Source organism: Loa loa, assembly GCF_000183805.2.
Source record: "Loa loa unplaced genomic scaffold supercont3.91, whole genome shotgun sequence".
Classification (NCBI taxonomy): Eukaryota; Metazoa; Nematoda; class Chromadorea; order Rhabditida; family Onchocercidae; genus Loa; species Loa loa.
The window spans coordinates 149798-177610 of record NW_018108271.1 but is presented as its reverse complement, the minus strand read 5'-3'; the positions used below and the strand labels follow the sequence as shown (position 1 = coordinate 177610).

At 31.5% G+C, this 27813-nt stretch overlaps 5 protein-coding genes across 5 annotated transcripts; 2 read left to right on the top strand and 3 right to left on the bottom strand.

The window, feature by feature from the left end:
* Positions 1–1802: 1802 nt before the first annotated feature.
* On the bottom strand, positions 1803–7039 carry LOAG_03614 (fumarate hydratase). Its single transcript, XM_020446370.1, has 9 exons — positions 6562–7039; positions 5721–5872; positions 4511–4739; positions 4084–4243; positions 3667–3788; positions 3288–3372; positions 2757–2960; positions 2449–2601; positions 1803–2244 (listed from the first exon to the last, which is right to left on the bottom strand). The coding sequence occupies exons 1-9, from the start codon at positions 6762–6764 to the stop codon at positions 2038–2040; spliced, it is 1515 nt and encodes a 504-aa protein (XP_020303277.1). The 5' UTR covers positions 6765–7039; the 3' UTR covers positions 1803–2037.
* Positions 7040–8371: 1332 nt separating this feature from the next.
* LOAG_03613 (kinesin motor domain-containing protein) lies at positions 8372–15747 on the top strand (the record flags this gene model as incomplete). The annotated part of the gene is made up of 23 exons (XM_003139150.1): positions 8372–8482; positions 8582–8693; positions 8847–8920; positions 9270–9458; positions 9590–9756; positions 9846–10057; positions 10362–10614; positions 10870–11058; positions 11133–11238; positions 11525–11644; positions 11717–11877; positions 11973–12117; positions 12549–12659; positions 12827–12994; positions 13175–13327; positions 13512–13739; positions 13872–14063; positions 14152–14304; positions 14423–14512; positions 14723–14809; positions 14905–15020; positions 15397–15526; positions 15649–15747. 23 exons carry the CDS (start codon positions 8372–8374, stop codon positions 15745–15747), a joined length of 3366 nt encoding a protein of 1121 aa, XP_003139198.1.
* A 2030-nt stretch (positions 15748–17777) lies between these two features.
* On the top strand, positions 17778–21491 carry LOAG_03612 (hypothetical protein; the record flags this gene model as incomplete). Its single annotated transcript, XM_003139149.1, has 6 exons — positions 17778–18053; positions 18323–18473; positions 18799–18892; positions 19133–19354; positions 19761–20017; positions 21253–21491. 6 exons carry the CDS (start codon positions 17778–17780, stop codon positions 21489–21491), a joined length of 1239 nt encoding a protein of 412 aa, XP_003139197.1.
* Positions 21492–24664: 3173 nt separating this feature from the next.
* On the bottom strand, positions 24665–27062 carry LOAG_03611 (hypothetical protein; the record flags this gene model as incomplete). The annotated part of the gene is made up of 4 exons (XM_003139148.1): positions 24665–24951; positions 25684–25861; positions 26035–26109; positions 26889–27062. The coding sequence occupies 4 exons, from the start codon at positions 27060–27062 to the stop codon at positions 24665–24667; spliced, it is 714 nt and encodes a 237-aa protein (XP_003139196.1).
* Positions 27063–27394: 332 nt separating this feature from the next.
* Positions 27395–27764, bottom strand: LOAG_03610 (hypothetical protein; the record flags this gene model as incomplete). The annotated part of the gene is made up of 2 exons (XM_003139147.1): positions 27395–27678; positions 27704–27764. 2 exons carry the CDS (start codon positions 27762–27764, stop codon positions 27395–27397), a joined length of 345 nt encoding a protein of 114 aa, XP_003139195.1.
* Between the last annotated feature and the right edge of the window lie 49 nt (positions 27765–27813).

Genomic DNA, 27813 nt, shown 5'->3' with positions numbered 1-27813 from the left:
TATCCGTTTTATGTCTATACTATTCCTGTTTTTTTTTTTTTTTTAATATAATAATGGTGAATAAAGAGGAAATGGTTAATAGCCCGAGAAGGTCGATGACCTACTTGTAAATTGTGATTTAATATTTGTCGATAATTTATGATTGTTGTACTTTTTCAAAATCTCTTCACAATTTCAGCAAATTGATTTGTATAAAAATACAGATGAAATAACTGCTATCGAATTATTACAACGGTATATATTTAAAATGAAATAAATTACTCACCCTCATTATATATATATATATATATAATGGACACATATGAAATCGATAATTGAATTTGTTCCCAATCAATTTCAATTAACTTTACAAATAATTAAGCAAAATTTTAATGTTTGTAGATTAATTAACAAATCAATACATTTAATTGATTTCTTAGACATAATTTATAAACGAATTTTACAGCACTGCAATGCTTAACTGATAAATTTTGAAATATTTCAAAACATTATTTATGAAAACGAAAATATTATCATTTTCAAAAATACTGATAAAAAAATATCATGACAGGTTAAGATGAAGATAATAGAAACAATTTGTATAACAAGACGATTGGGTAATTTAACACACACACATAAAAGAAAAAAACTTCACATTACTTCACATTACTCATAAATTATATTGTTACTTAGAATTTTCTATCCATTTTATAACAATGTTGTACAATATACTTTTATATTGGCATTATTGAAATAACAAAACTTTGTCGAATATTCAGTACGGCATGATTAGTAATGTTAAAATTGGTATTAAACTTCATTCAAAAATGAACTGATATCAAATTTCATTTCCAATATTAATTACTCAATTTATTTCAATCAATTCATTATACTCATCCTAACAAAACATCATACTTAAATCATAGAATTTCTAGAAAATTTTAACTAACACAACTATACAATTGATTCATGCTATTCATTAATTCCATGCACTGATTCTATCATTGCTTAATTGTTCAATCATTCATCGATAGTGTTGTTGTGGTTGTTGATAAATCGCAATTTAATCTTAATATTGTTTTTTAATCTTACAATATTTAGATTGATCACATGACTGCTGCTTTTATCGTTCATCAATTGTGTGGCTGTTCATTTTAAATTAATGAATTGCAAATGTCAAGGGGAAGTATAACATTTAAACTTTTGTTTCAATTAGTTCTGAACAATTTCGTTCCTTATATTTGAAATACCTTCAATTTAAAAGTACTGATTATTGATTGGAATATCCACGGCGGTTGTAATGATAATATAAAGCACACTTCGTGTGATAGTGTTTTGTAACTTTAAAATTGAAAAATACTAGCACCACCAGCTATTTATAGAACCATTTTTAAAAGTGACAGACCAGCAGTCAAAAAATTACAGTAATAATTACATTTGACATGTCCCTTTAACCCTTTCATCTATTTGACTGCCAGACAAGGTAGTTAAGATAGGTTTTAAAGTAAACTTTAGTTCTACGCCCAACCTGTAATATGTAATCATTACTGAAGAGTTGCTTGGTTCAACCGATTTATAATTAACAAAAAGTACTGAAAGAAAATTTTATTCTTATTATTAGAAACCAATAACCTTGAACGATAAGTTAAATGCCACGTTGGCAGTATAATTAAAAACTTCTACTTACAGAATCATGCATAAAAACATGTGCATATACATCGTCCTAAACATTATAATACTACCTCCTGCAACGAATGCACATTACCTTTCGACACGTATATATTCTGCATACATTACAAGGAAAAACTGATTCATCCACGAAAGAGCCAAGTAAAAAGGATTGTTTGAATTGGAATCAGACTTAATGTAAAAAGCGGAATTTGAATGAACTTCCTAAAGTTTTCCTATAGCATGAATCATGTCAAACCAAAAAGAATGCGAAAGCTGTAACAAATAATGCTAGTCTTTAAAATAACTGAAAAACAACTTCTACCAAACAACAAATGATCATCATTTTAAATCAAAGCCATAGCAGGGAATGTTTGTACGTGGAATGTCTTATTTGGGTGCTAACATTTTCTCCGGTCGTACCCATTCGTCAAATTGCTCGGCTGTCAAAATTCCTAATTTTACAGCTTCTTCTTTTAAAGTAGTACCATTCTTATGTGCTGTTTTCGCAATTTTTGCAGCATTATCATAACCGATGTGGGGATTCAACGCTGTTACCAACATCAACGATTCACGCAAGATTTTCGCGATATTTTCCTGGAGCACAGTAATATTTAAAATTGTCAAGCAAATTATACATCAGTTGTTACATACTATTTAGTTCATTTCATTAAAAGTAACATCAACTTAGAAGTTACTAAAACGAATTAAATGCAGATAAACAATACCAGCTCGAATAAAATTTTATATTAAATCAACAAATAAGTAAATATTCACAGATACAAAGCATAAGCTTTCTACCTTATTCGCTTTGATACCGTCGACACAGTTGACTGCGAATGACACAGATGCATCAGCAATGAGTCGGGTTGATTGAAGAACATTGCGAACAATCATTGGCTTGAACACATTTAATTCAAAGTGTCCATTTGAACCACCAACAGTAACCGCGACCTATAATTTATCAAGTAATTCTTGCGTAGACACCGAAGAATTCTTGAGATGCCATAATCCTTAGTTCATTAATAACCAATACGCTTATTAAAAGATACCGAATAAACCCTTCTCAGGAAAACAAACATACCACAAAGTTAATGAAACATGCAGACCTGGTTACCGAAGACTTGAGCAGCAACCATGGTAACCGCTTCACACTGCGTCGGATTCACCTTGCCTGGCATGATGGAACTTCCAGGCTCATTTTCAGGCAACGATAACTCCCCGAGACCACAACGTGGACCAGAGCCAAGGAAACGAATATCATTCGCAATTTTCATCAAACTTGCCGCAGTAGTATTCAAAGCACCATGCACCTTCAAAGCAGTTTATTTCAATTTTCTTTGTTCAAATTATCTTTCAATATCTATATTAGCTAAGCTCCAAGACAATATTAATTGTTGTGCATTATCGCGCTCAGCGGTGGCAATATGTGATGCATATTCAGCATAAAATTAAAATTAGACAAAACTGCCGCTTTAATTATAACTCTTTGCTCTCAATAAACTTTAATTAAATTAGATTTAAGACCATCTTATTAAAAAAAAAAGAAACCAGCAATAGATTATAAAAAGTACAATCAACAGCTGCCTTTTCAACAGAGGGCTTTGATTTTAGAGATTGAAGACTGAAATACAACTTGCCTCCACCATTGCATCATGGGCTGCTAACGCTTCAAATTTGTTTGGAGCTGTAACGAACGGCAAACCAGTCAGTTCAGCAATTTTCCTAAAATTTTTTAAAGCTATGGGAGATTAAATCTGATCTTGAAATTTCAAATTTGATTTCTAAAACAGGTAAAAGACTTCGGGAATCAATGACAGGAATAATCGTAAAGTTTCAAACAAGAAAAATCAATAAAATTATTCATAAAATTCAGCTGGATCTTCCGGCTAAATATGGCATACTGCTATACTGGCACGCAACTCGGATAAGGATATGGCATAGTCAGAAATGGGTTCCGAATACCTGCCAACTATTTAGCCACTAGTCCATTGAAGAAAAAAAAACAAAAGGCCATACGCAGCAATTTTTTCAGCGAAACCAATTCGTGTATTGAGACCAGTACCAACAGCAGTACCACCAGCAGCAAGCATGTACAAGCGTGGTAACGTATCCTTCACTCTTGCTATACCATTTTCAACCTTCAATAATCAACGCATTCACATATTTTATTTTAATACAATCTTTATTTTAAACTAAACTTTTTCTTCTAATAGTGAAGAAGAAGTTAAAGAATTGCTCACTGGTACGATTTCTGTAAAGTCTCTCTCTTTCATCCTATTTTCTTGAAAAAAGAAGATATAAATCTTAAAAAGACCAAAGTTAAAACAAAAATTGTTAGAAGAAAGAAACAAAAAACGGAATTACCACATTTGAACCAAATATACCCAGTATATGATTTACCAATATATATTTATTATAAATCATCAAAAAAACCTGCTGTGCATAACCACCAAATTCTTGACCAAGCGTAAGTGGTACTGCATCTTGAGTATGTGTACGACCAATTTTGATGATGTTTTCAAACTCCTTCGATTTTTGACGCAGCGAATCAAGCAACTGTTGTAGAGATGGAAGTAGACGGGAATTAAGCTCTCTAAAATGATGCAACAGAAATATCGAGACGATTGGAATCTATCAATGAAGTTGATTTCGCTGAGGGAAATCTTACAGTACAAAATACCGTACATCTATATATCGATCGTTCCAACCATCAAATAGATTTGAAGACATGGTTTGATCACTGGTAATTAATGGAAACTAAATCGAACCACTAGGTTACAGATATCAAGATATGAACAGAAATTCTGGAAGGATTCTGAAAAGCAAACATCAAGTCCATTTTTAATAGAAACCAAATAACCTAGCTACAGCAATATGCATTGCCGTCGGATAAGTATCATTCGACGATTGCGACATATTCACATGATCATTCGGATGCACTGGTTTTTTGGACCCCAATTCACCGCCCAACATTTCAATTGCGCGATTCGATATCACTTCATTAACGTTCATGTTCGATTGAGTGCCGGATCCAGTTTGCCAAACTACTAGTGGAAAATGATCGTCTAGCTTGCCCGCAATAACTTCATCTAAACTAATTCAATAATATTCTAATCGATAGAAGGAAAAAGCAGATGAATGTAGTCTGGAAAACAATAAAGTCTTGAAAAATTTAACTGTTGAATGTCTAGAACTGCGCAGAAAATTACAGCTAACAGATCGGAGTAAAGGGAACTCCTAGTACATTGCCTACATGATCCTGTAGTGGATGCAGTTGTTGGCAAGGTGACGGACAGATATACCAGTTACTTCGCTCAAAATTGACGATTTTAGCATGGAGTTGCAGTGTTTCTATTTTTCAATGTTTTCGGAGAAGGAAAACAACCTCACAGGTTAACCTTTCTCTAAAAATGGCAATTTTCATTGTAAAAATTATTGATATGGAAAAATTTCGTTCTTCTTGAAAAAGAAAGACACACTAATGATCGACAGTACTTTATCCATCATTATAATTTAGATAACCAGGGTCAGACCACTTTATTGGTAATCATTTCTTTAAATATTTCTCATCGAAATTGCAAACGTGACATAGACGACTCAGCGAGCAGCACTATGGTTTATCAGTTGATGAAATATAAGAATGAAATTAATTCCTTTTTTTCCCTTATTGTTTTAATCAACATATTCAGGAACAAAAAAATAAGGAGCTACCATTTTTACCTAATTATATCAGATAATAAGACAAGTAATCTCGACAAAATTAGTTTATCATTACTGAAGATAAAAGCATAACTGATATAATCGATAAGATGGCGTATTTTTAGCTTGCCTCTTTTCATTTTTTTTTTTACATAAAACTAAATAGCACTTTCCCAAGCGCTACTATGCCACTATTCAACGATGACTATTTCGAGATAAAAAAATGAGAGTAATCATAACAAGGAAACGACGCAAACTGGATTAAGGGGATAATTTGGAGGAAATTTGTTGGATTAGTCTGAAACATTAAAAGAATATGCAAAAAAAAAAGAAACAAATATATAAATCGAAGAAGTTCAAGTAAAGCCAACCTGCAGCTTTTGCAATAGCATCCACAATTTTCTGATCCAAGCCATATTCCTTGTTAACCAATGCAGCAGCTTTCTTTAGGATGCCGAATGCATGAATGACCGGTAATGGCATACGCTCTTCTGGACCACCAATTTTGAAATTCATCATTGATCTGAAATTGACCGTGTGTATACCGTGGATATGCCAAAGTTTTACGTTAAACAAAAATGATAAGAATAAGAGAGCAATAAGAATAAGAGAGTTAATATAACCTTAAAAAAATCCATATGCTTTAATGACAAATCATATAACACTGCTATGTTCACGACAGAACTGCGAATGGGCTCAGATGGAACTTCCATAAGCTTTTCAAACTGAGAGATTATGTTGTTAAATTCAGTTTATGCGAGCCCTACCCATCTTTAAGATCATGTTTCATAGTTTCTTTGGATTCGATCACACTTTCATTTATTAAATGGCAAAACTCAAGTACAGCGAATGGTGACTGTTTTTTGTAAAATTAAATTAATTCATGGTAAATGATTTTTAATGGTACCACGTGAGTTCACATAAAAAAAAGAAGGTTCACAATGATCACGTAAACCAGCTCCCGGACACACCAATTAGCTTCTTTTATTATCTTCTCTTACCCTTTCCTTGACCACTAAAGCAGCTGACTCACCTACACGGTATTTGACGCCAGCACTCAACTGTTAATGCCACCATTAAAATGATATATGACTCATATTAGCTCGAAAAATTAACTCAAAAATTAACACCTGTGCGTTTCTTTCCATCCAAAAAACAAACAACAAAAGCGAAGTTTGTAGAACTAAAAAATAACAGAAAAAAGTAATCAACCTTGCCGTTTGCGCTCCATAGTAACGATCCGCTGGTACTTGCAGTTCACCAAAAGTGTCACGTTCCTTACGGATTGTCGTTGCCATATTTCGTTTCACCACTGAATTAACGGCTCGAATAGCTGCTACTGCACTACTGCTGCGAGTAACACCATAAATGTTACCGGACCGGCCAATACCAACCAATGCGATTCTCGTCAGCATCGTTTTTTTTTTCGCGTCAACAAATCAATAAACGCATACAACAGCAACAACAACAATAACAATAACAGTAGCAACGACAACAACACCAACAACAAGAAATTACTCCAATATAAGCTTGCTTATTGTTAAATAACCTACGTAATTAGACAAACATTAATAAACGAATAAAATGAATGCTCTCATTACCACTCGAAGAAAATTTGATGTTTAATTAGCTAAGATGCAGGGCAAAATAGTGTCATAAAAAGTACAATTATATTTTGGAATGAAAGAAGAGGATCAGAAAATTGAGGGAAGAGAAAAAAAAAGAAGCACTTAAAAGTATTAGATTATAAAAAAAGTATAAAGTAAGTCACTAATAATTGTATCCATTAAAAGAGTATAAAACTACTAGAAATATACATTAAAATAATATTAGTCAAATGTGAAAAAAAGTATATATAAATGACTATATTATAATCCAATTAGTAAGAGAATCTACCATCGCATATAACATCAAATCAAATAAAAGTAGTGAGAAAAAAAGATAAAAAAGAAATGGTAAGTAATACTTGAAATATTTGATAATAATGTAAAATGATGAGGAAATAAAGGAAATAGTTGGGAAAATGGGTAAAGTAATAATATCAAATAATGGTGATAAAATAATCAATATTTGATGTCATCAATTTCTTGTAAGCTTTATTATGTCCAGCAAATGACCATAGATAACAAACAAAACCTTAACTTCTAAATACGTCTACAGAATTACTGAGGAATAAATACCCCTTACTTCTCCCTCTCCTCTTCTTTTCCCTCTCTCTTCCCGCCCCAATCAATACTGGAATAAACGTTGGTTTTGTGCTACTACATACAGTTAACTTTCGTAAAGATGAGGAAAAATTTAAATTATGAAAATAGCAGAGAACTTCTTGTTTTTTTTTTTTTTAATTAAAATATTTTAAATAATTCGAAATTGAATTGAATTAATCAGTTAAAAGTGAGGAAGCGAATTAAACGGTATGTTTATTTGTTTACTCTTATTTGATAGATATTGTCCTTTTGTTGTCCATTTCTTTCTTTCATCCATACAATGTCCACTCTTTTCATTCGTCTACATGCTGTTCACTTCTTTCATCAAGATATTATTCATATCTTTCATCTATACGATATCCACTTTTTTTTTACCATTAATCTATAACTATAGATCATAATTTATTTTAATCTTCCTTTTTCCTTCTGGTGGTTATTTTGATAACTGATGCACATTTGTTATTCTTTAGCCAGTTATCATCCTAAGGATATTTGTTATTGTTCTTACTTAATTATCCAAATATTCACTATGCCATAATTATTTGTTCAATGAATATTTTTGTATTTTTTCTTCTCGTTTCTTGCAGAAAAGATCATTCCTCGCAAAGATCATTCCTCGTTTAGGCAGGAGACGTTCGCGCTTTAAAATTGCACTTAAAATATATTGCTAATGTATTACTTACACTTTAATCTTTGTTTGCGATAAAATCTTCATATACTTTTATTTTTACTGATCTTTGGCATATTTTTACATATCCTCCATTTCGTTCTCGTTTATTTCCCTTCAAATTTCAATCAAATTTTAGGTGAACATAATGACAGAGGCTATCCCGGTTAAGGTCGTTGTTCGAGTTCGACCAATTAATAATCGCGAAAAGGCAGAAAATTCTCAAGAATGTGTGCAATGTTTTGTGGAACAGAATCAGGTAAATTCTTGATTTTCATTAAAAACTAGTTAAAAGATTGCAGTAGTATTAGAAGTAATTCTTTCCCAGATTTTGCAATATACCGAACCAATTGTTTAGATATCCATAAATGGTAAAATGTTCACGTTCGATAGCATCTTCGATCCTACTACATCACAAGAAATGATATATGACGCGTGTGCTGCTCCGTTATTGGAAAAAATTTTTGATGGTATCATCACTTTTTTTTCCGTTCATTCACTCTGTATTTTAGAACTCATCATGACTTTTAATTTTTCATATAGACTTAGAATCTTTGCATTACAAAAACTCCAAGTAGTTTTGATACTTTGAAAGTAAGAAATTCAATTAATTGCAAATTAAGGATATAACTGTACGATTCTTGCATATGGACAAACGGGTAGCGGAAAAACCTATACGATGGGGACTGAAGAAACGGTTAATATTTTTCGGTTTTTTTTTCTCTCCTTTGTATTAACAGGGTACAAATGACCGGTAACTTTCTGTTTCAAAAATATTTAATGTCATCCTTCGGGACTAAAGTTACACCTTTCTCGATAACTACTACATTACTACTATAACTGAGCAATTTTTCAGTTTATGCTAACGGGAATTAAATCTGTCAAAGGTAAGCTGATTAACAAAGAATGAGATGGAGTTATCAAAGTAATAGTTGCTGCCAACATTTTGAAGGGAGTATGATGCATCAATATGCACTGGAGCAAATTTTATTGAGAGTTTAACTTTGAAATTCGAAGCTAGAATAGCAATATAAATTTGTCTTTAGATAACCGCATCAAACGAGGGGCGTGGAATTATTTCGCGATTAGTGGATGGTATTTTCAAACAAATTGGAGCATCAGATAAACATCGAGTGACAGCGTCAATGCTTGAGATATATGAGGAGAAAGTCATCGATTTACTTTGTATTAGTCGGGAATGTTTGCAAATTCGCGAGTCAAAAGGAGTCGTTTTTGTATGCACTAAATTTTTTAAATACATTCTTTTTCTTTAGCATATTTTGTAATAAAAATTCAATTTCTTGAGTTTGATTGCAGGTTTCTGCTCGACACAGTAATTCTGGATTCCAGATTTTCAACTTTCCAGGTGCAGGGATTATCAGTACATCCGGTATCCTGTCTTGAAGATGCCTTGAAACTCCTGCAAAAGGGATGTCACCTTCGAAGCAGAGGAGAAACAGCAATGAACGATAAATCATCACGCTCGCATGCCATCTTCACGTTGTCTATCGAAGGGAATGAATCAGAAGAAAGGTTCAAGCTCTCATTCGATGTCAAAATTTCAGTGTGTTACATACATAAGCTGAATGTATTAATCACATAATTTGAATAACAATTTCCAGTACCGTATTCAAAGCGAAACTTCATCTTGTGGATCTAGCTGGTTCTGAGCGTTTAAAGAAGACTCAAGCTGAGGGCGAAAGGATGCGAGAGGGTATTAAAATTAATGAAGGTTTGCTAGCTTTGGGTAACGTGATTGCGTCTCTGACCGATCAAAATTCCACTGGACGTCATATTCCGTATCGTGTTGCGAAAATTACACGTCTTCTTCAAGGTTTACTGTAACATTCTTATTACTTCGTTTTAAGGTTATTGAAAATTCGTTTTCTGAATTGAATGACCAAATGTGTGATATCTTGCGCGTGATGATTAATGACTGTTCTTTTTAGAGATCAGTAAGTATAGTTAGCTTCAATTAAATTATACTTCAATCTACTAATTCCCAGATAAACCCAAATTTGAATTGTATATTGTAGTAGTAATTATATATTATACTTCTTTTTTCTCTAGTTAGCATTTATAGGTATTGTTATTACAAAATGATATTAGAAAATTCGTGGAGCATGCTTCACTTACAGATTCTCTTGGAGGGAACAGCTATACGGTGATGATAGCATGCGTTTCACCAGCTGATACGAATGCCGACGAAACCCTGTCAACATTGCGGTATGCGGATCGAGCAAAACGTATTAAGAACAAGCCCATTGTAAACATCGATCCAAATATGGCCTTGATCCAAGGTTTGAGGGATGAGTTGGCTAGCGTTAAACACGAATTGGCAATGCTACGTGCGGGAGAGAATGCTATAACGTTAGGAGATTACCAAACAACGTAAGACTTTTTGGTAAATGAGTAAACTTACTAAAAAAAGTAGTCCATAAATTACAAGAGTTTTTGTTGATTTTGAATTTCAGTAATGAATAAAGAAATCCTTTTCATTATTCCGTCTTGTGTAGCTTCAAAAAGTTTAAAAGAAGGAGGGGAGAACTGCTATTCAACTAGTTGCATTTGAAGTCTAATGCGTTATGAGTATTTTTGTATCAGTTTCTTTGAAAATTACTGTTCTTTTGTGATTGTTTTGTTTAGCAATGAGATAACAAAAGAGTGCAAGAGATGTGCTGAATTAGAAAAACAAAATCTAGAGAGCCAGGAAGACTACAATCGTCGTAATGTACGGTTTGCGGAAGCCATGGTGGAAAATTCGAAATTGGTCGAGCAGTTACTGGCTTCACAACAAATTGTTGAGCAGTTGAAAGATTATATTAAGGAAATCAAGTAAATTTTTATTCGTTATGACCAGTTTCACTTTACGAAAAGTTCACTTTCACATTAATTTTTTAAGTTTCTAGGAGGAAAAACGAAAATAAGGAATTTGATGAGGCGATGAAAATTCTGGACACTGCTATTAATTTGCGAGGCCCTGTCGAAGAAGAAAAAGAAAAAGATGTGTTCGATGTAAATTGTTTTATTAATAACTTAATGAAATTTTCTAATTTTCCAAAATTTGTTTTAGGTAGGTTCTCAGTTGTGGAATAGTCCAGAAATTAAATGAGAAGTAGTTTGATGGAAAGTCTACCTTTGGTAAGAATTCTTTCTGAGAAGTTTCCTATGGCTTTTCGGTGCTAGAACAATTACAAGTTTGCAACAGGAAAAAGTTACTCTGCTTTATGTTACTGCACATGAGCGATTCTGTTAGCTGTTTTTAGTATAAGACTAATGATTCGGTTTTAAATCCATTTAGATTACTGAAGACGATGGGGATGATGAAACTTCCGATCAAGCATTTGTAAATCGTTTTACTGAAAAGCAAATAACGCTTAATAAGGACATGCGAGATATTTTGGAAGAAATCAAGCAAAAAGTTTGTTATTTAATTCAAAGCCACGGTGTTGTTCGATATAAATTAATTTAAATCATATTTGATGAATTTCAGGAGCTGGCATTTGAAGCAACTGTCGCTTCACAGACAGAAATCGTCAAAATGCGTGATACCTATGCCGCTGAAATGGAACAGCTGCAAGCGAAATTGATTATCCTGGAAAAGGAAAAGCAGGAGTTGCTAAGCAAGCTTAAAGGATCCAGCATCCATCATAAGTATGGGCTGTGTCCAAGTTACTTTTTGTTCACCACAAGCAGAAAGTTTAGAAGGAAGATGTGTTTTGAAATAATCAATTTCTATTTATTGTAAGGTTGAGTGAAGAACGACGGAAACGACTTCAAGAACTCGAGAGAGAATTGGCAGCGAGCAAGAGGAGGGTGGGAGAAATCCAGAGGTTGGAAAAAGAAAATATTCGTTTACAGGAGCAATCCAAGAAGTTGAGTACGGAACTTAGCGTACGTCTTACTTTTTTTAAAAACTTTTTTCACGAATTTAAAGTTTTGAATACTAGTTTACGAAATTTACTGCTATCTATGAACAGATCTAGAGGGCCGTTCTTTGTTCGTGCCATAATTTTATATCATTTATAATACTGCAGTGTTTCACTGCATTACTGTAGAATGTATCGCTTGCGTGATCTAATTTATGTTTTGTACCAGCGATTTTGAGACTGTAGTTTCTGATTTTAACCCTGAAAGTAACTTTAGAGAAGCATATTGTATCTAATTTATGACCTGGAACCCAAAGAAAGAATTGAAAGCGATTGGGTCTTTTTATTTCATCTTCCCTCCTATTATTTAGTTATAATTTACTTTGATTAATTAATGAAGATATTTTGCGATTTATAGTATCATTTTTCAAAATGCTTTTAAACATACATTTACAGGAACTGAAGAAGTTACGAGTGAAAATGTCTAAGCAAATGAAGGAAGGAGAAGTAAGGTTTCGAAAATGGAAGATGATGGCTGATCGAAATATGGCTCAGTTGAAAAACCAAGTTCGTTCCCGGTTTTTTTAATGGGAATCAATTTTTAATAGAAATGCGAAAAGTTCTTATAAAGAAAATTGTCTATAAAGTTATTCCATTCTTAATACCTTCTTTGAATATACCTTCTAAAAATTTCGATCAATTCAATTAATTCTATCTCTATCTCCTTCATTAAGGTACGCAAACGTGAAGTAGAAATTGCTCGAGAGCAGCACGCAAAAAATCTGCAATTGGCTGTTTATCGACGCAAATATGAGGAAGCAAATGCTTGCAATCGACGTCTGCAGATGCAACTTGCTAAAAGTACTACTCGAGCAAAAGCATGTTACGATGGACAATTTATCGTAAGTAGTTATGAAAAATCTGAACGTTTTGTGAGTTGAAGTGGAATGAATCCACTCACATTTAAAAATTGACTGGGGAAGTTACGAAAAATGATTGGAACCAAATTTAAAGTTAGACTTATTTCATACTAGATTAAATTTCTTTTTTTTCTTTTGATTACTCCAACTCATCTTTTATAGTCGGCTCTGAACGATGAATTAGCTGTAGCTTATTCCGCTGCTGAAGCCGAAATTCACTGCCAAGTCTTAATCGAACAGCGAAAAATTCTTTCTACTCAGCAACAAAAATTAAAGAAAACATTAGAGAAATTGTTGAAGGAACCGCCGGCCAAGGTTTGTCGTTAGCTTTGACAATGTTTCAACCTTAATTAAAGCTTTTCATTTTAAAGCCTTTTCATTTCATTGGTATCTCTGCACAGTTACAGAAAATGTGGAGAAAGTGAAAAAGAACGTGCCGAACCTCTTTTTGTTTTGTTGTTAGTTATTTCATCATTTTGGGAACTTTATTATATTTTAGCGTCGTACTGGATTCGGTCGTGTAGGCATTGAGGGCGAAGATGAAAGGGAAATGATTGAAGGGCAGCTGAAGAATTTGGATGAAGAAATTCAGTTACGAGGCAGTGAACTCAGCGATATTCAAAAGAAATGCACAAAAGCTTACTCGGATGAACATCGTGAACAACTTTGGAATGCTCTACGAAATCTTACGGAAGCAAGAGCAGGACTCGATCGTCTGTTCGATGCGGTAATTGATTTTTCTGTTAAATTTTAGTCAATTCTGGGATCCAGTCAGCATGGAGATTTTTGGGTTATAAAGAATTCAAGAAGCAACAGGCATCGACTAAAATTTTGAAAGACAAATTACGAGGGTTTACAGACCATAAACGAGAGGCGTTCTTGTTTGGAAAAAGATTTGGTAATCGAAGAACTGAGGCGAGACATGGATGAAATGAAAAATTTGTATGAGAAGAAGTTGGACGCTGCGAAGACAGAGTTTAAAAGCGCCAAAACCGATTTGGCAACTTTGCGAAGAACCTTAGCAGAAGCTGAACTGTGCTACGCTCAGCAGGTGTAGTTATTTTCTAAATTTGGAATTTCTTTTGAAGATTAAAAACAGAAGAGACAAATGCAGGGGTTTTTATCTATTTTAATTAAAGGAACACGATATGATAAATATTTGGAATGAGATGGTCGAGGGGCACTTTGATTTGCCCGATAATGTTGTCAGGAATTTGAACCTGGTAAAGGAAGCTGCTAACAATTTCACCAATCTCCAACAAGCATTTGAACAAAAACGACATGATTTAGAGGTTTATGCTGTCAAAAATAAATTTTTCCTTCCTGACAGAAATCTACAAATATTGTTATTTTTATGGTATGATGTATTTCAAAAATCTTTGGAAATAATTTTAATCTTGTGAATATTAGAAATCAAATGCACGATTTTACCATGGTCGACTACGTCGCAAGACTGGACCAAAGGATAGTATCATGTCTGGTCGTTCTCTATCAGAGAGTGTAAGTTTTATTATAATTTTAAGATCGCTCCAGAAATCAGATTTTTATTTTACTAAGATTTACTCCAAATTGGGCATGTCATTTCAGAAGTGAGTGGTAATTATGATTTATCGATACATAACTTTTTCATGTAGCTTCTCGATCAATAATTAGAGTATAGCTCAGTCAGCTGCATATTGCAGATAACTTTATTGAAAGAAATATTTGTAGATTATGGAAGAAAGAGGTGATGAAGGAAGTTTGGCTAAAAGTTATCAAGTAAGGGAAAATCGAAAAGCAGTAGAACGTCTTGGAGTTGTAAGTATCCATTTTTCTTTTTTTTTTACTATTATATATCTGATTTAAACTCGCTATTAGTTATTACTAACTGACAGGATGTCACTCTTTTGAAGGTTAGGGATCTGGACTCGATTTTCTCAGATGAAAAAGAAGAGAATACATCTACTGCGGACAGTGATTTTTCGTATCATCCGACTCCACAGAGAATAATCCGTAAACGTCAATCCAGGTCACTATCTCTGATAAATGCAATGTAGTAATTCTATTATTAAGTTGGTATTTAGTTCAATGAAAGTTTGAATTTATATGAGCAATCAATTTTTTTTAGTGCTTGAAATAGTAAGAAACTCGGCTCATGCATTTATGAGAATTTTCAGCAACTAGAAGAAACTATTTCAGGATGATCATGTAAGGCTGGAGTTGTCAAGTTTAACATAGTTCGAACTCCTCACCTTTTCAGCATTAATACTAGCGTGGACGTCGTATTGCGTAGACGGTTAATCCTAATAATCTCATAGTCCTAGTAATCCCGGAGAATCGGTTTATGGTTAGATTGGATGTTATCCGCTAAAAAGGTTTTGTTTAATAAGTATCAAAAATTCCAGTGTAGCTAATGTACCTGGACGCCGTGATACCTTCATTTTAAACGAGGCTCCTCTGAAAAAGATTGATATGGAACAGGAACAAGAATTGAAAGATGAACCTGTTGCAGGCTGCAGCAAGGTCACTTTAAAGGTTTATTTATTTTCATATAAGTTTTTTTGGACTAGATCTTGAAGTCAGTATTAGCTTTAATAATATTTTCCATTTTGCTTATGTCAATAAAAAAAGTTTAAAAAAAAAGGAAACTCCTTTAGGAATCCGACTTCAATCCGAATGCAACATATACAGTTGAGCAATGCTCAGGTTTGGATCACCGATCAATTATAACGCGCGACCTTTTTAAGAAACTTTGAATTTTAGATTGTCATTTCTTGATGAATCGTAATTCTGCATTCATTGACTATTACACATCAATTTATTCCTGCATAATTTCCATGAATAAGGCAAAGAGAAACAGGTTTACAAGTTTTCTGATATACATTGAGCTATCATAAAGCTCTCATTGGAAAAAATATTCAAAAAAAGCGACAAATTAGTCAGCACTTTCACACAAAGTGGTTAGTAGAATAAAAAACCGAGATAATGATTTTGATCACCAATAGCCAGATTAATGAATTAGCTAAGAGAGGTTTACCAAAAGACACTATCATCAAACATTATTTGAATGTTATTTAAACCGAAGAAAAAAAGATTATTCGACATTTCTATACATCATATCATTATTTGTATATCATTGTTTTGTATATCATTGTTTTGTATATCATTATTTTGTATATCATTATTTTGTATATCATTGTTTTGTATATCATTATTTTGTATATCATTGTTTTGTATATCATTATTTTGTATAGAAATATCGAATAATTTTGTTTTCTTCGGTCTAAATAACATTTAAATGATATTTAATGATGGTGTCTTTTGGAGGATCTCTCTTGGCTAATTCATTAATATGGCTGTTGGTGATCAAAATCATTATGTCAGTTTTTTATTGTACTAATCACTTTGTATGAAAATGCTGAATGATTTGTTTTTTTTTGTAAATGTTTTTTTCCAATGAGAGCTTTATGATAGTTCAATGTATATATGAGTAACTTACCAATAGTTTGAGTAGTATGAAGTTGGCTTTTGCATCCTGATTAGGTAATGTGCTGCGATAAATTAGATACCTAGATTTAGTCGGAATTCCAATATAATATTTTGCTCTTTTTCTTTTTTCCTGAAGGACTGGCAATTGTAACTTTTGTTTTGCATTGGAAATTTCTCAAACCTGAACTTATTACACTCAATAATCTTCTTCGCCTTAAACTGATATAGCCAGGATTGGGAATTTGCCAAGCAATAATATTTATGTTAAAATAAATACATGTGGCATAATCTTTATATATTGAGGTATGAATTTATGGACTTCATATTAGTCGTTCGAAATGGTGATCCTAAGTTTCTATCGAAAGAAATATGTCTTTTCCTTTTTTGTTTGCTACTAATAAGTCAAGTGTGAGACTTTACCATTGAAGTCTTGAAAATGTTATCTTTCATGACGTATTCTCTCTTGGACTATCACATACTAGTCCTTAATAATGATAGTTAATTAATTAAAACGATGTTGTACTGCAAAACTTGGTTTAAGTATAAATGGCAATTAGTAAAGTATATATTACTACCAATGTCGTGACTGTTCTTTTTTCTTGAAATAATCCCGTTTTTCTGAGCAGTACTTAAAAAACCGAATTCCATTAAAGTTGTTGCTTAGAGTGTTTAAGGATAGTAACCATAAACAAGAAGAATCATCCGATTAAACATTCTTCAGGTTCTGTCCAGGGAAACCATAGATCAGTTTCGGTCTGCCTTTTCCCATCTTATGATTTTAGATCACAAATATTTCTTTTTCTCGCTGTGCCATACAGCTTTATAAGTTATTCTACATCACTTCATTTTGGTTCATTAGCTCTCATTCTAACAGATAATACGTTTGTGTCACAGTGACATTTTTTGCATACAAGGGACATTGTCGTGGTTCCTTGCATGAAATCACAACTTTCGACTTTATTAGAAGTGTAATGGATCTTACAGTTGCTGTGACGATATTGTAGCAAATAAATTTCGAAAAGGGAAAATGAAGCATGACCATATGTAGTTAAAAGAAATTGCGGAGCTAATAGTGTAATCATAGTCTTCTGCTAAATCTTCCCGTTTGGCCTTTTGTCATATGAATGAAACATGTTAATATGCTAACATAATCTGTTATCTAATTTCTACTCCACGTGTAGTTTTTTTTATCTCTTATTCTCTTTGCATTCTTTTCGAAAGATGGCTTTTAGCAAATTGGATTATATCATGATATGATTTTTTTTTGTTTTTGTTTTTTAGGGCCTTGAATAATCAAATGCTCAATTATCCGTCGTGGGTACCGAATGAAATCGCGGTCGGATATATCGAGCATGGTATTCAGGCCCTCCTTTCCTGGCAATTGGATGTTTTGAATAATCGATCTTTGCAAGCTCCACAATATGGAAACTTCATATTTTCCGCTCCAACAAGTTCCGGCAAAACGGTTGTTGCCGAACTAATTGCCGTAAATACTGTCCGACAATTACGTTGCAAAGCAGTTTTCGTTTTTCCATACATATCCGTCGCCAAGGAAAAATTTCTTACTTTACAGGTTTCATTTTAAATTTTAATTTTAATTTTTAATTTCATCTTAAATTTTAATTTTTTTTTCATTTTAAGGTTTCATTTTAAAATGTGTTTTGTATCAAATTTGAAAGACTTCATTTCAATGATACGGTTTTTTTAAATAATATTTTCTCTTATTTTTAGTCAATCTCTCTATTAATAATAAGTATCAAATTTAACTGATATTTTTATAACATCATTGCTTAGTTTTGATTTTTTTTTAAATCAAATTTTCTGTAATTTTTATTTATTTAGAAAATATGGCGGAGAGTTGATCTTCGTGTCAGCGCATTCATGGGCTCACAAACATCACCATTTCAAGCTTGGGATGCATCAATATGTACAATTGAGAAAGCTAATTCACTCTTAAATCGTATGATCGATGAGAAAACTATATTTGATATAGGTTAAATTTCTTACTTTTTTCAAAATCAAATCTACATCGACTAACTCATTTTATGCACATATTTTACTAAAGAAATATATTACATTCCTCTACATAACGAACTAGAAATTTCCATCGATACGTACGTGTACTCTAGTGGACATGTTTTAATATGCGTAATTGATCTATTAGCAAAAAGTGCTCCGAAACTTATGCATCTTACCTATTGCGTCAAAAAAATTTTGACTGGATAGATTTGTAAATAATCCTAGATAGATTTGTAAATAGTCCTTTATTTCTGGCTATTGAGAAATTACTATTTATTATTGATTCTAACTTCTGTTAGGTGTATTGGTGATCGATGAATTTCATATGTTATTTGATGGAAATCGTGGCCCGTTAGTGGAGCACATTGTTGGGAAAGTATTGTACATCTCTCGGTTCTTAAAGTACGAATGTCTGGATGTATACTGCGGCGACTTTTTTTATAATAACTTATTAGACGAAATCCACATATTTTTGATGAAATTTTGTGAAAAATTTCTGAAAATCTAAAACTTTTTGGTGGCTTTTCAAAATTTCATAAAATTTTTGAAAATTTTCAAACTTTTATTATTTTTTTCGTAGTTCAGGTCCTCATTTTCAAATAGATTGTGCATTTTAAATTTTAATCTTTGTAGCCATCGAATTCAAATTATCGGCTTAAGCGCTACATTACCAAATTTGGATGAACTAGCTGACTGGCTAAATGCCGAAAAATATGAAACACAATTTCGCCCAATACAGTTACATGAAATGATAATGTGTGATAGTCAGCTACGAGATGTGAATACATTACAATGTATTCGGACAATATCAAGCGAATTTACCGTTCCAAACGATATCGAACATTCAATTATCCAGTATGATTTTAGATAAATTTTCTTCAAATTTTTTAGAGCATTAAAAAATTTCCCCTCTGGACTCTCTCTTAGAATATAAATAAATTCGCCAATTTAGATTCGAAATTTAGTAAAGTTTCTAAAATATACTGCAGTTTAATCCAACTTTCATATCAGTGCAGTCCTATATCTTATACACATAACATTCTTGAAGCCTTTCAGACTAGAATAATAGGATTTGTAACTTTTGGGTCTTCGAGCGTTTCAAATTTTCAGAACTTTTATTAAATCCCATGAGAAATTAAATCATGAAAGTATTCAGTTCGTAGATACATGTATTTCATAATGAGTATTTCTTGATTTCGAAAAACTGTTTTTGGAATTATTCAATCATGAAAATATAAGAATAAACTCGATATTACTTCAGCTTATGTACGGAATCTGTTGTGAAGGGCGAATCGGTGCTGGTATTTTGTAGTTCAAAAGCAGAAACCGAAAAGCTTGCCCTAGCTATATCGCATCACTTTGGCGATTATTTCAAATCGAGCAATAACCAAAATCTTATTTCATCTTTGAATATACAGTCACTAGAAGCAGTTAAACAAGCATTTCATCATGAAGTACAATTTGTAGATGATATTTTACAAAAAACAATACCATATGGAATTGCATTTCATCATGCTGGTTAGTTTTGACAGATTTTAACATACCTGAACAATATCCCTTCTTTTATCTAAATTTCAAGAGTAATTATTGAACCAGAATATAATTTAACTATATGTCTTTTGCTCTAGATCATATTAGAAAATTTCAATCAACATCGAAATGAAAAAAAACACCTTATACAATAACTTGCTGAAGTTTACTTCAGTGAAAACATTCGTAATTTTCGAACTTCGCTAACTTTAATAATTGATAACAATCAAATCTTTTGAATCCATTGATTTGAGCTTTAAAGTGCAGTTTTTCCTTTTCAAATTTTTACTTCTTCAATATATAATTTATTCCCACTTTTATTCTTGGTTAGTTTTTTGCTGCACTTTCGAATAGAAAGGATTTCATTCGGATTTTGGAAATATTCGTAAAATTTTGAAATTTCCTAAACTTTTGAATGTACATCCTCAGATGCATACATACACGTGTGTATGTGTCCGTGTACCAATTATTGGTAATGTCATCTTGCAACAATTGAGGAGACGGTCTTCTTTGAAAGTGTTGATTAAGTGCTATTCATTGGATAATGAGGGGCACATTGTCATTATTATTAGCGTATTAACGCTTTGATACTTATGGATTCATTTATTTACGTAATCACCTATTTATTTATTTATTACTTATTTAAATTTGTTCTAATTGCCTAATTTATATTCCCAAATCGTTTCCCGAATCATTAACATCATTCTTGCTTGCTTATTCCTCCGTTTATTCCGATATGATTTTCACCCCTCAATTTTTCCACCCATTTCTCTTTTATGACCTTCTCCCCAAATGCCTCTCTCTCTTTATTCCCATTTATATTGCCGATATCCTCCATTCATTTGTTCAAAATGAAATTATCTATCCTTTTCAAAAATGTATGCTTTGATAAGAGACAAATTAGTAGACCCTCTTTTCTTTCGCTGTCAAAATTTGGAATATGTTAAAATTTTCAAAAGAGTAATTTACGCCATTTGAGAAATGATTGATAATTTCGTTTGATTGGTGAAATTGGTAATCATTTCCCATGAAATCTTACAGCACAATCAAAGAGAATTTTAACTCTAAGAATAAAGTAAATAGTAAATTTATTAGCGACGAGAATTCAAGATATCAACTTTATAACTGTTGAATATGCTAACAACTGGAAAAAAAAATGAGTGATCGATTTTTGTAAAGTGAATTGAAAAAAAAAAGAGAAACAAAACAATCAAATAATTTAGGTTTAACCGTGGAAGAACGTGAAAGTATTGAGAATGCATTCCATGAACAATTGTTGCGTATAGTATGTGCTACTTCAACGCTTAGTTCCGGAATAAATTTGCCAGCTCATCGAGTAATTATCAAAGCACAAATGTGTGGACCTGTAGCACTTAATGGTTTGACATATATGCAAATGATTGGTCGAGCTGGACGTTTGGGACAAACCGAGAAAGGTATCAATTCAACTGATTGCAGTTAACATGAAATTTACCATAATGAAGTTTTTTTCCCTGGAACTTTGGGAACGGGGTTTGAAAAATCTGGAAATTTCTGGAAGAAAAAAACACTACCATTCCTGTACAAGATTCATCGATGAGATTTCTTTGATAAGTAATGGTAAATGGTTCTTTACAAATACATAGCAGTTATTTGATCCACTAATCATGCCAATTATATTATTTTTCAGCACTTTCCTTTTCTGCTAATAAGCAAAATTTTTCCATTAGCTAGAAAAAAAATATATAGATGGATGGATGAAATTTTAAAATTTCACCAGTTAATTTACGTATTTTCCAAATGATTTTTTAGATATTACTACTATTCATAGAGTAAATAGTAAAGGACGAAACAATTTATTTTGACACTTTAGAAGAGTTGAATTGATTTTATGCGAATTGATTTTAGTGTATGACTAGACTAAAATGAAGTTAATAGTTTTCTCCATAATTCACATGTCAATTGTTCGTTGGTCATGCAGGACAGTTCCTATATAAACAATTTTTGATTTGTTATTTATTAACGGTTGCTTTTAATAGCTGTTGATCAGTGAAAAATCTTATCCCTTTTTAGTCATCTTACAATCTGTAATTGAATGGCACAAATTGATATGTCAAGGATTGATATTGATTTCCTTAAACATCTCGAAGTTTGTTATCCTACACATTCAACAATAATTTCAAATATTTAGAAAGGAAATTCATATTAGATATACCTGATATGATGAAGATGAGACATCTGATAATTACGGTAGGGACAAAGCAGTATTTATTTTTAGATAATTTGTTATTATGGATTAAATTTTGCAAACTTTGAAGTAATAATTATGCATACTCTTATAATTATTCCAAATTGCTTAAATTATCTTTAAACTTAGATTAAAAGATTAAGAAGTATGAAATTTTAGAACTTTCGATGTTTTTTAGAGTGTATACTGAGAGCCGTATTATAGTCGTACAGAAAAGTATTTTTCATATTGTTCAATAATTAACATAATAGCTTACATAATAATAACTACTCAGTTATTTGAACTTCGTTGAATTTTTTGATTGCATAAGCAGTTGAAACTGGAAAGTAATAAATCGAAGAAATGGTCATACAGTTGAAAATTTTATTCATTTTTTTTTATCACTAATGACTTTTGATCTGTACAAAATGACATTTGAATTTAGTTTAATAGTGGCAAAAAGTCGTGTAATCGACATCCTTCCAAAAGCTAGAATGCTTCATGACCTTATATCCAAAAATTGACCTTGTTATAATCTTTCTAATATCAGATAATTGAGAAGTAATATTGTTTGTACACTATAAAGGTTAAAGGTCATTCGGATTGGAGAAGCGTGTGAAAAAAAATTGGACAGTAGCCACAAGTGATTGTTGAAGCAATTATGGTAACATGATATCCATTCATCCCAAATTGTCAATATGTCATTTCGCTTGCTTGAAGAAGGACATGCGTCGGATATTAATTTATCATCCAAAGTGGATTTGCTGCATTTTATTTTCTTCACTTCCTCTTCCCCTTCCTCACTCTTTTTCCTTGTGCTATTTAACATAAAGCAAAATTTCATTTCTCTTCAGCTAGCTAGTTAAACTACTGATAAAATGCATTGACTTTAATTTAAATTGTAACCTTAGCTCTATCTCATCAAATAGGGATTATATCGAAGGTTATAATGTTTGCTAATTTTATCAGGTAAAAAGGAAAGGTAATATGAGGTTTCAGGTAGATCTAGATTCATGGTATATTATGGAATTATTCATCAAGTTAATCCTAAAAATGGTTATCTACTTTGATAAGATAATTAAATTTTATAACTTGTGGTGTCTTTTATGTGTTTGAAGATCTTTTATCATCTACAGTTCACATTATTTTTTCATACTGTCTACATTGGATTTTGTTTTTCGAAATTCATACTCGAAAAGATGTTAGTGGTGAGATTTCCATGCACTGTTACAGAATTTTTCCTTCCAGAAATCATTAGAAGTTTATTTAATCAAACGAAGTTTAATTGCCAACATTGAAATTTGATAATTGGAAAAGTTAATGAGATTAAGTTGCTTGCATACTAACTTCTTTGTAAAAAGTTCATATTTTATTAATTTTTCTTATAACTGAATTGACGAATGAGTTTGAGGTATATAATTAACCAAATTTTAAGCAAAGATACCGTAATATTTCGAGCCCTCTTTCACTCTGTTGTTTCTTACTTAAGTAATTTCAGCAATTCATTGTTATTGAAGGCGTAGACACTTCGGATTGTAATTAAATGTAGCTAATTAATATAGCTAATTGGAAACCTTGCAAAGAGTATTTAAAATTCAAAAATTTTTTTGATTTGGGATAGACTATAGAAATTACTATCTCAGCACTTTTTTAACATTACTCTTACATTATCTTTTTTTTGGATAGTGCAACATTTAACCAAAATTTGAATGTAAAATTTAGATTGAAAAACCCAGTGTTTAGTAATTATCTCGGAATTTTTTAAATGGGAAGAGATATGCTATGCTGGAAAATAATTCGATATCAAAAATGAGATACCTTTATGGATGACTTCTTCCCATTTAAAGGATGACTTCTTGAAACTGTTGGACTGTACGGAAAACAAAAAAAGAATCAGAATTGATAATGAAAATTTATTAATGAAATGCAAATTTCGTGAAGTCACATTTAATTATTGTCATTATACAGCAATCATTTTATATCATAGGAAAGCGTTACTTTATTCATGATTTCTTTAAGAATTTTAAAAAATTTGAAAGCAACATACTTCATAGTCTGATTGAAAAAAAAATTTGCAAAATTTCAAATTCAATCATTAATAAATAATTCACAATCATTATTTTATTTTTATTTCATTATTGTGTAGGATATAATTCAACCTTTTCATACTTCCTTTTTTTTTTTTTTTGGTTTAAATAACTGATTAATGAATAAATTTTCTGCTAGTGCCCATTATTTTATTCATAAATTGCTAAACTGATTGGTGAACACATGGAGATATGATAAATTAATGTTAAAAATATGGTATATATAGTGTGATAATTATAATACCATCATTTATGGCTTACAATATTGAACATATGCACAAAAATTGTAGAATGATTATATTAATTTTATAAAGTCACTTCAATCTTTATCCTTATTTTAAGCTACTTTTGCCTAATAACATTGGTACTATTGTTTGAATATCGGAAGCCATCATATTGATGATAAACGGATAATTTAGTACTTTGCTGATCATGATTAATATTATGATTGAGATTATTATTATTATTGCTACTATTGTTATTATTATCATTACTATTATTATTGTTATCATTCTTAAGCAAAATACCCGGTGAGCATGCTTCCACCGATCTGTCGTCCTCATTCGATTCCTTATCAATTTCACCATTTTCCAAATGTGCCGCTGCTTCAAGGCTTTTCTTATGCATTCCTGAAAATATACGAAATGCTCTTTGAATGATTAGTTAGGATTTAATTAGTTCACCAGTTAGCATGTAATTAAGTTATTTAGCTGAGATTAATAAGTTGGCTAAATTACGTTTTATTTTTTATTGCGTTCAATTTTTTTCTAGTTTCTAAAACTACAATTATCAAGTGATAAGTTTATTCAATACTATGAAATTGATGTAATTTTATAAAAAAAGATTACACCTTAATTATACCTTAGTTTTATACTTACTTTATATTTATTATACTTTATACCTATTATACCTTAGTTTCATCTAATGTAATCGTTCGAATCAAATCAAGGTTTTACAATGGTAAAAATTGTTAGAAAGAAGGAATATTTCGAACGAATTATGTTTGTAATTCAATATTGAAAGAAAATTGAATTTATGAATACAAAAAGAGAAAGGAAACAAATAGAATTAAAGTTTTATAAGATAAGAGAGTAGGATAATGGTGTAGGAAAAACATATGGCATCAATTGCGTCAGTTTTTTTTCATCTAATTACAGTCAATATGTGATGCATTAATTATGATGTAATGGTTATAGAACAAGATAGATAATCCTAATATTTATCAGAAGCATATTTGTATTTTTGTTATGGTACCTAAGTTGAATACATATAATATTTTCGCAACGTAAAACAAAATGTCTAAGTTTCCGTTATGTCATCCTTCTTTATCAAACTTATCTTAGCAGGATAATCAAACAGACCTAGAAGCCATGGAGCAGCGGATTCATTTGGATTTTCGGATGATCGTGTAATCGTTTCCGGTAATGGTAACGAATGTCGGACCATTGCACCGTACAGTCCATATTCTGCCATTATTGTACTTTTACCCCATGTTTTCTCTGTTTTCCGCCATTTAGCTCGACGATTTTGAAACCAAACCTATATAATTGAAGAGTGTTTTTGAAGGAGGAAAAATGGATAGAAAATGAGATTTTATATTAAAATTTCTTGAAAAATTTAGACGAAGAATGTATAAAAAATATACAAATGAAGGATAAAATGAATGATAAGCCAATATTACGGTCATATTTTATAAGTATTTAATTGATTACCTGTATCCGATCTACAGCAATCTCGGTTTTCATAGCTAACAGTTCACGAGCATATATATCAGGGTAATGAGCTTCCTAAAACAAAATACTGTTCAGCTTGTAAGCTTTCCAAGATATTTAAGTGTAATTTCATATTACCAATACGTTAATGAAATTTTTGAATATTCAATGCATGATTTTTTTTCAAGAAGAAAAGAAAGCAAAACAAAAGATAATACCAAAAAATATTCTAAACTGGCGTCGGAGATTAGAAAAAGAACAAATGCTATTGTACATAACAAAAAAGCAATAATTTTATTTAATTTTATAAAAGGAATTTTTTGAATTGTTTAAATTAAAAACAAAGAATAGATTAAAGAAAGAACTGTTCAAATACGCCAATTCATTATAAGATGAATCGGAAGTATTTAATTTTTTAAATTTAAACATTTAGATTTACCAGGAGCTAGCAAAAATAATAGTGATAATAACACTTCTAAAAGGTAACAATAATAATAATAATAATAGTAAAATCATTATTTTTGCCTTGTTAAAAGTCAACCATAAAAAAACAGCTGTTTTGATTGTTTTTCCACTTCTTTTTCTTTATCGCTTAACTATTCTAATGTGGATATTAGAAACGAATTTGGTTTTGATCAAATTTTTCTGAGTGATAACACTATAGTCATTATTATGCCACTTGAGCAAATTAAAAACAAAAGCAAAACAGAAGTACTTTAAAATTTGAAACACTTATTAGTGTCATAAGAAGGCTTTTGTTGAAAAATTAGCAATTAAAATTTGCAACGGAGAAATGTGGATGGAATTTTAAATTTTTGTTAGAATAACAATGATAAAATTAGTGTTAACCATACTTGAAAAGCTTTTTCTAATTCATCTACTTGAAATTGTGTAAAAATCGTCCGATGGCGACGTTTTTTCCTCTTTGAAATGGTTTTTTGAATATTTGGTGATGGGATGTTTGCTGTAGCAGTTGCCGTTCCGAACATTGAATTAGACTGGATATTGGTATAATCCATTCCCGACATTCCTGTCTTATTATTAATTATAATAAGCTAATAATTAACAGTAAAAGTTAGCAGTACGATTTATTATTTGATTATGCAGTATAATTTATTGTTTGATTCATTGTTTGAATTTATTGTTAATTGTAGGTAGTTTTTTTTTAACTCCTACGTTTCTAACGACTATTATTTGATGCAAACTTCATTAAAATTTGTTAGGCATGAATTTAAGTTTAGAGAATCAGAACAAATAAATAGGTAAATAGGTAAGTAAATAATCAATTGCTAGAAATCAATATATAGAATGGTAGATAAAATAATTGATTAAGATAAATAAGCATGATAAAAAAATGAAATTAATTACCCTGATTAATTGGTTCATATTGGACTCGATCAAATGGACTTTGTGGCATTTCCATAGTAAATAAATGTGATGCATTATGAGGAAAGAATGATGTAGTTTGATTAGTACAGTATTGCGGTGTTGTTGTAAAATAGGTTGCAGCGGTACCTTGGTGCATATCACGAGCTGCTGCTAATCCCAACAAACTGTGAATTCCAAACGACATTCCCATTCGTTGAGCTGCAGTAGCAATAGTAGCAATCGTATTATCGGTTCCATTTGTAGCTAACTGATGTGCTGGTTGTCAAACAGCCACTACTACCAACACCACCACTACTACTACTACTACTACTACTACTACTACTATTACTGTTACCAAACATTGCGAGCGACCGATATTGTTTGCATATTTTTTCCTTTCTTATTTCTTTG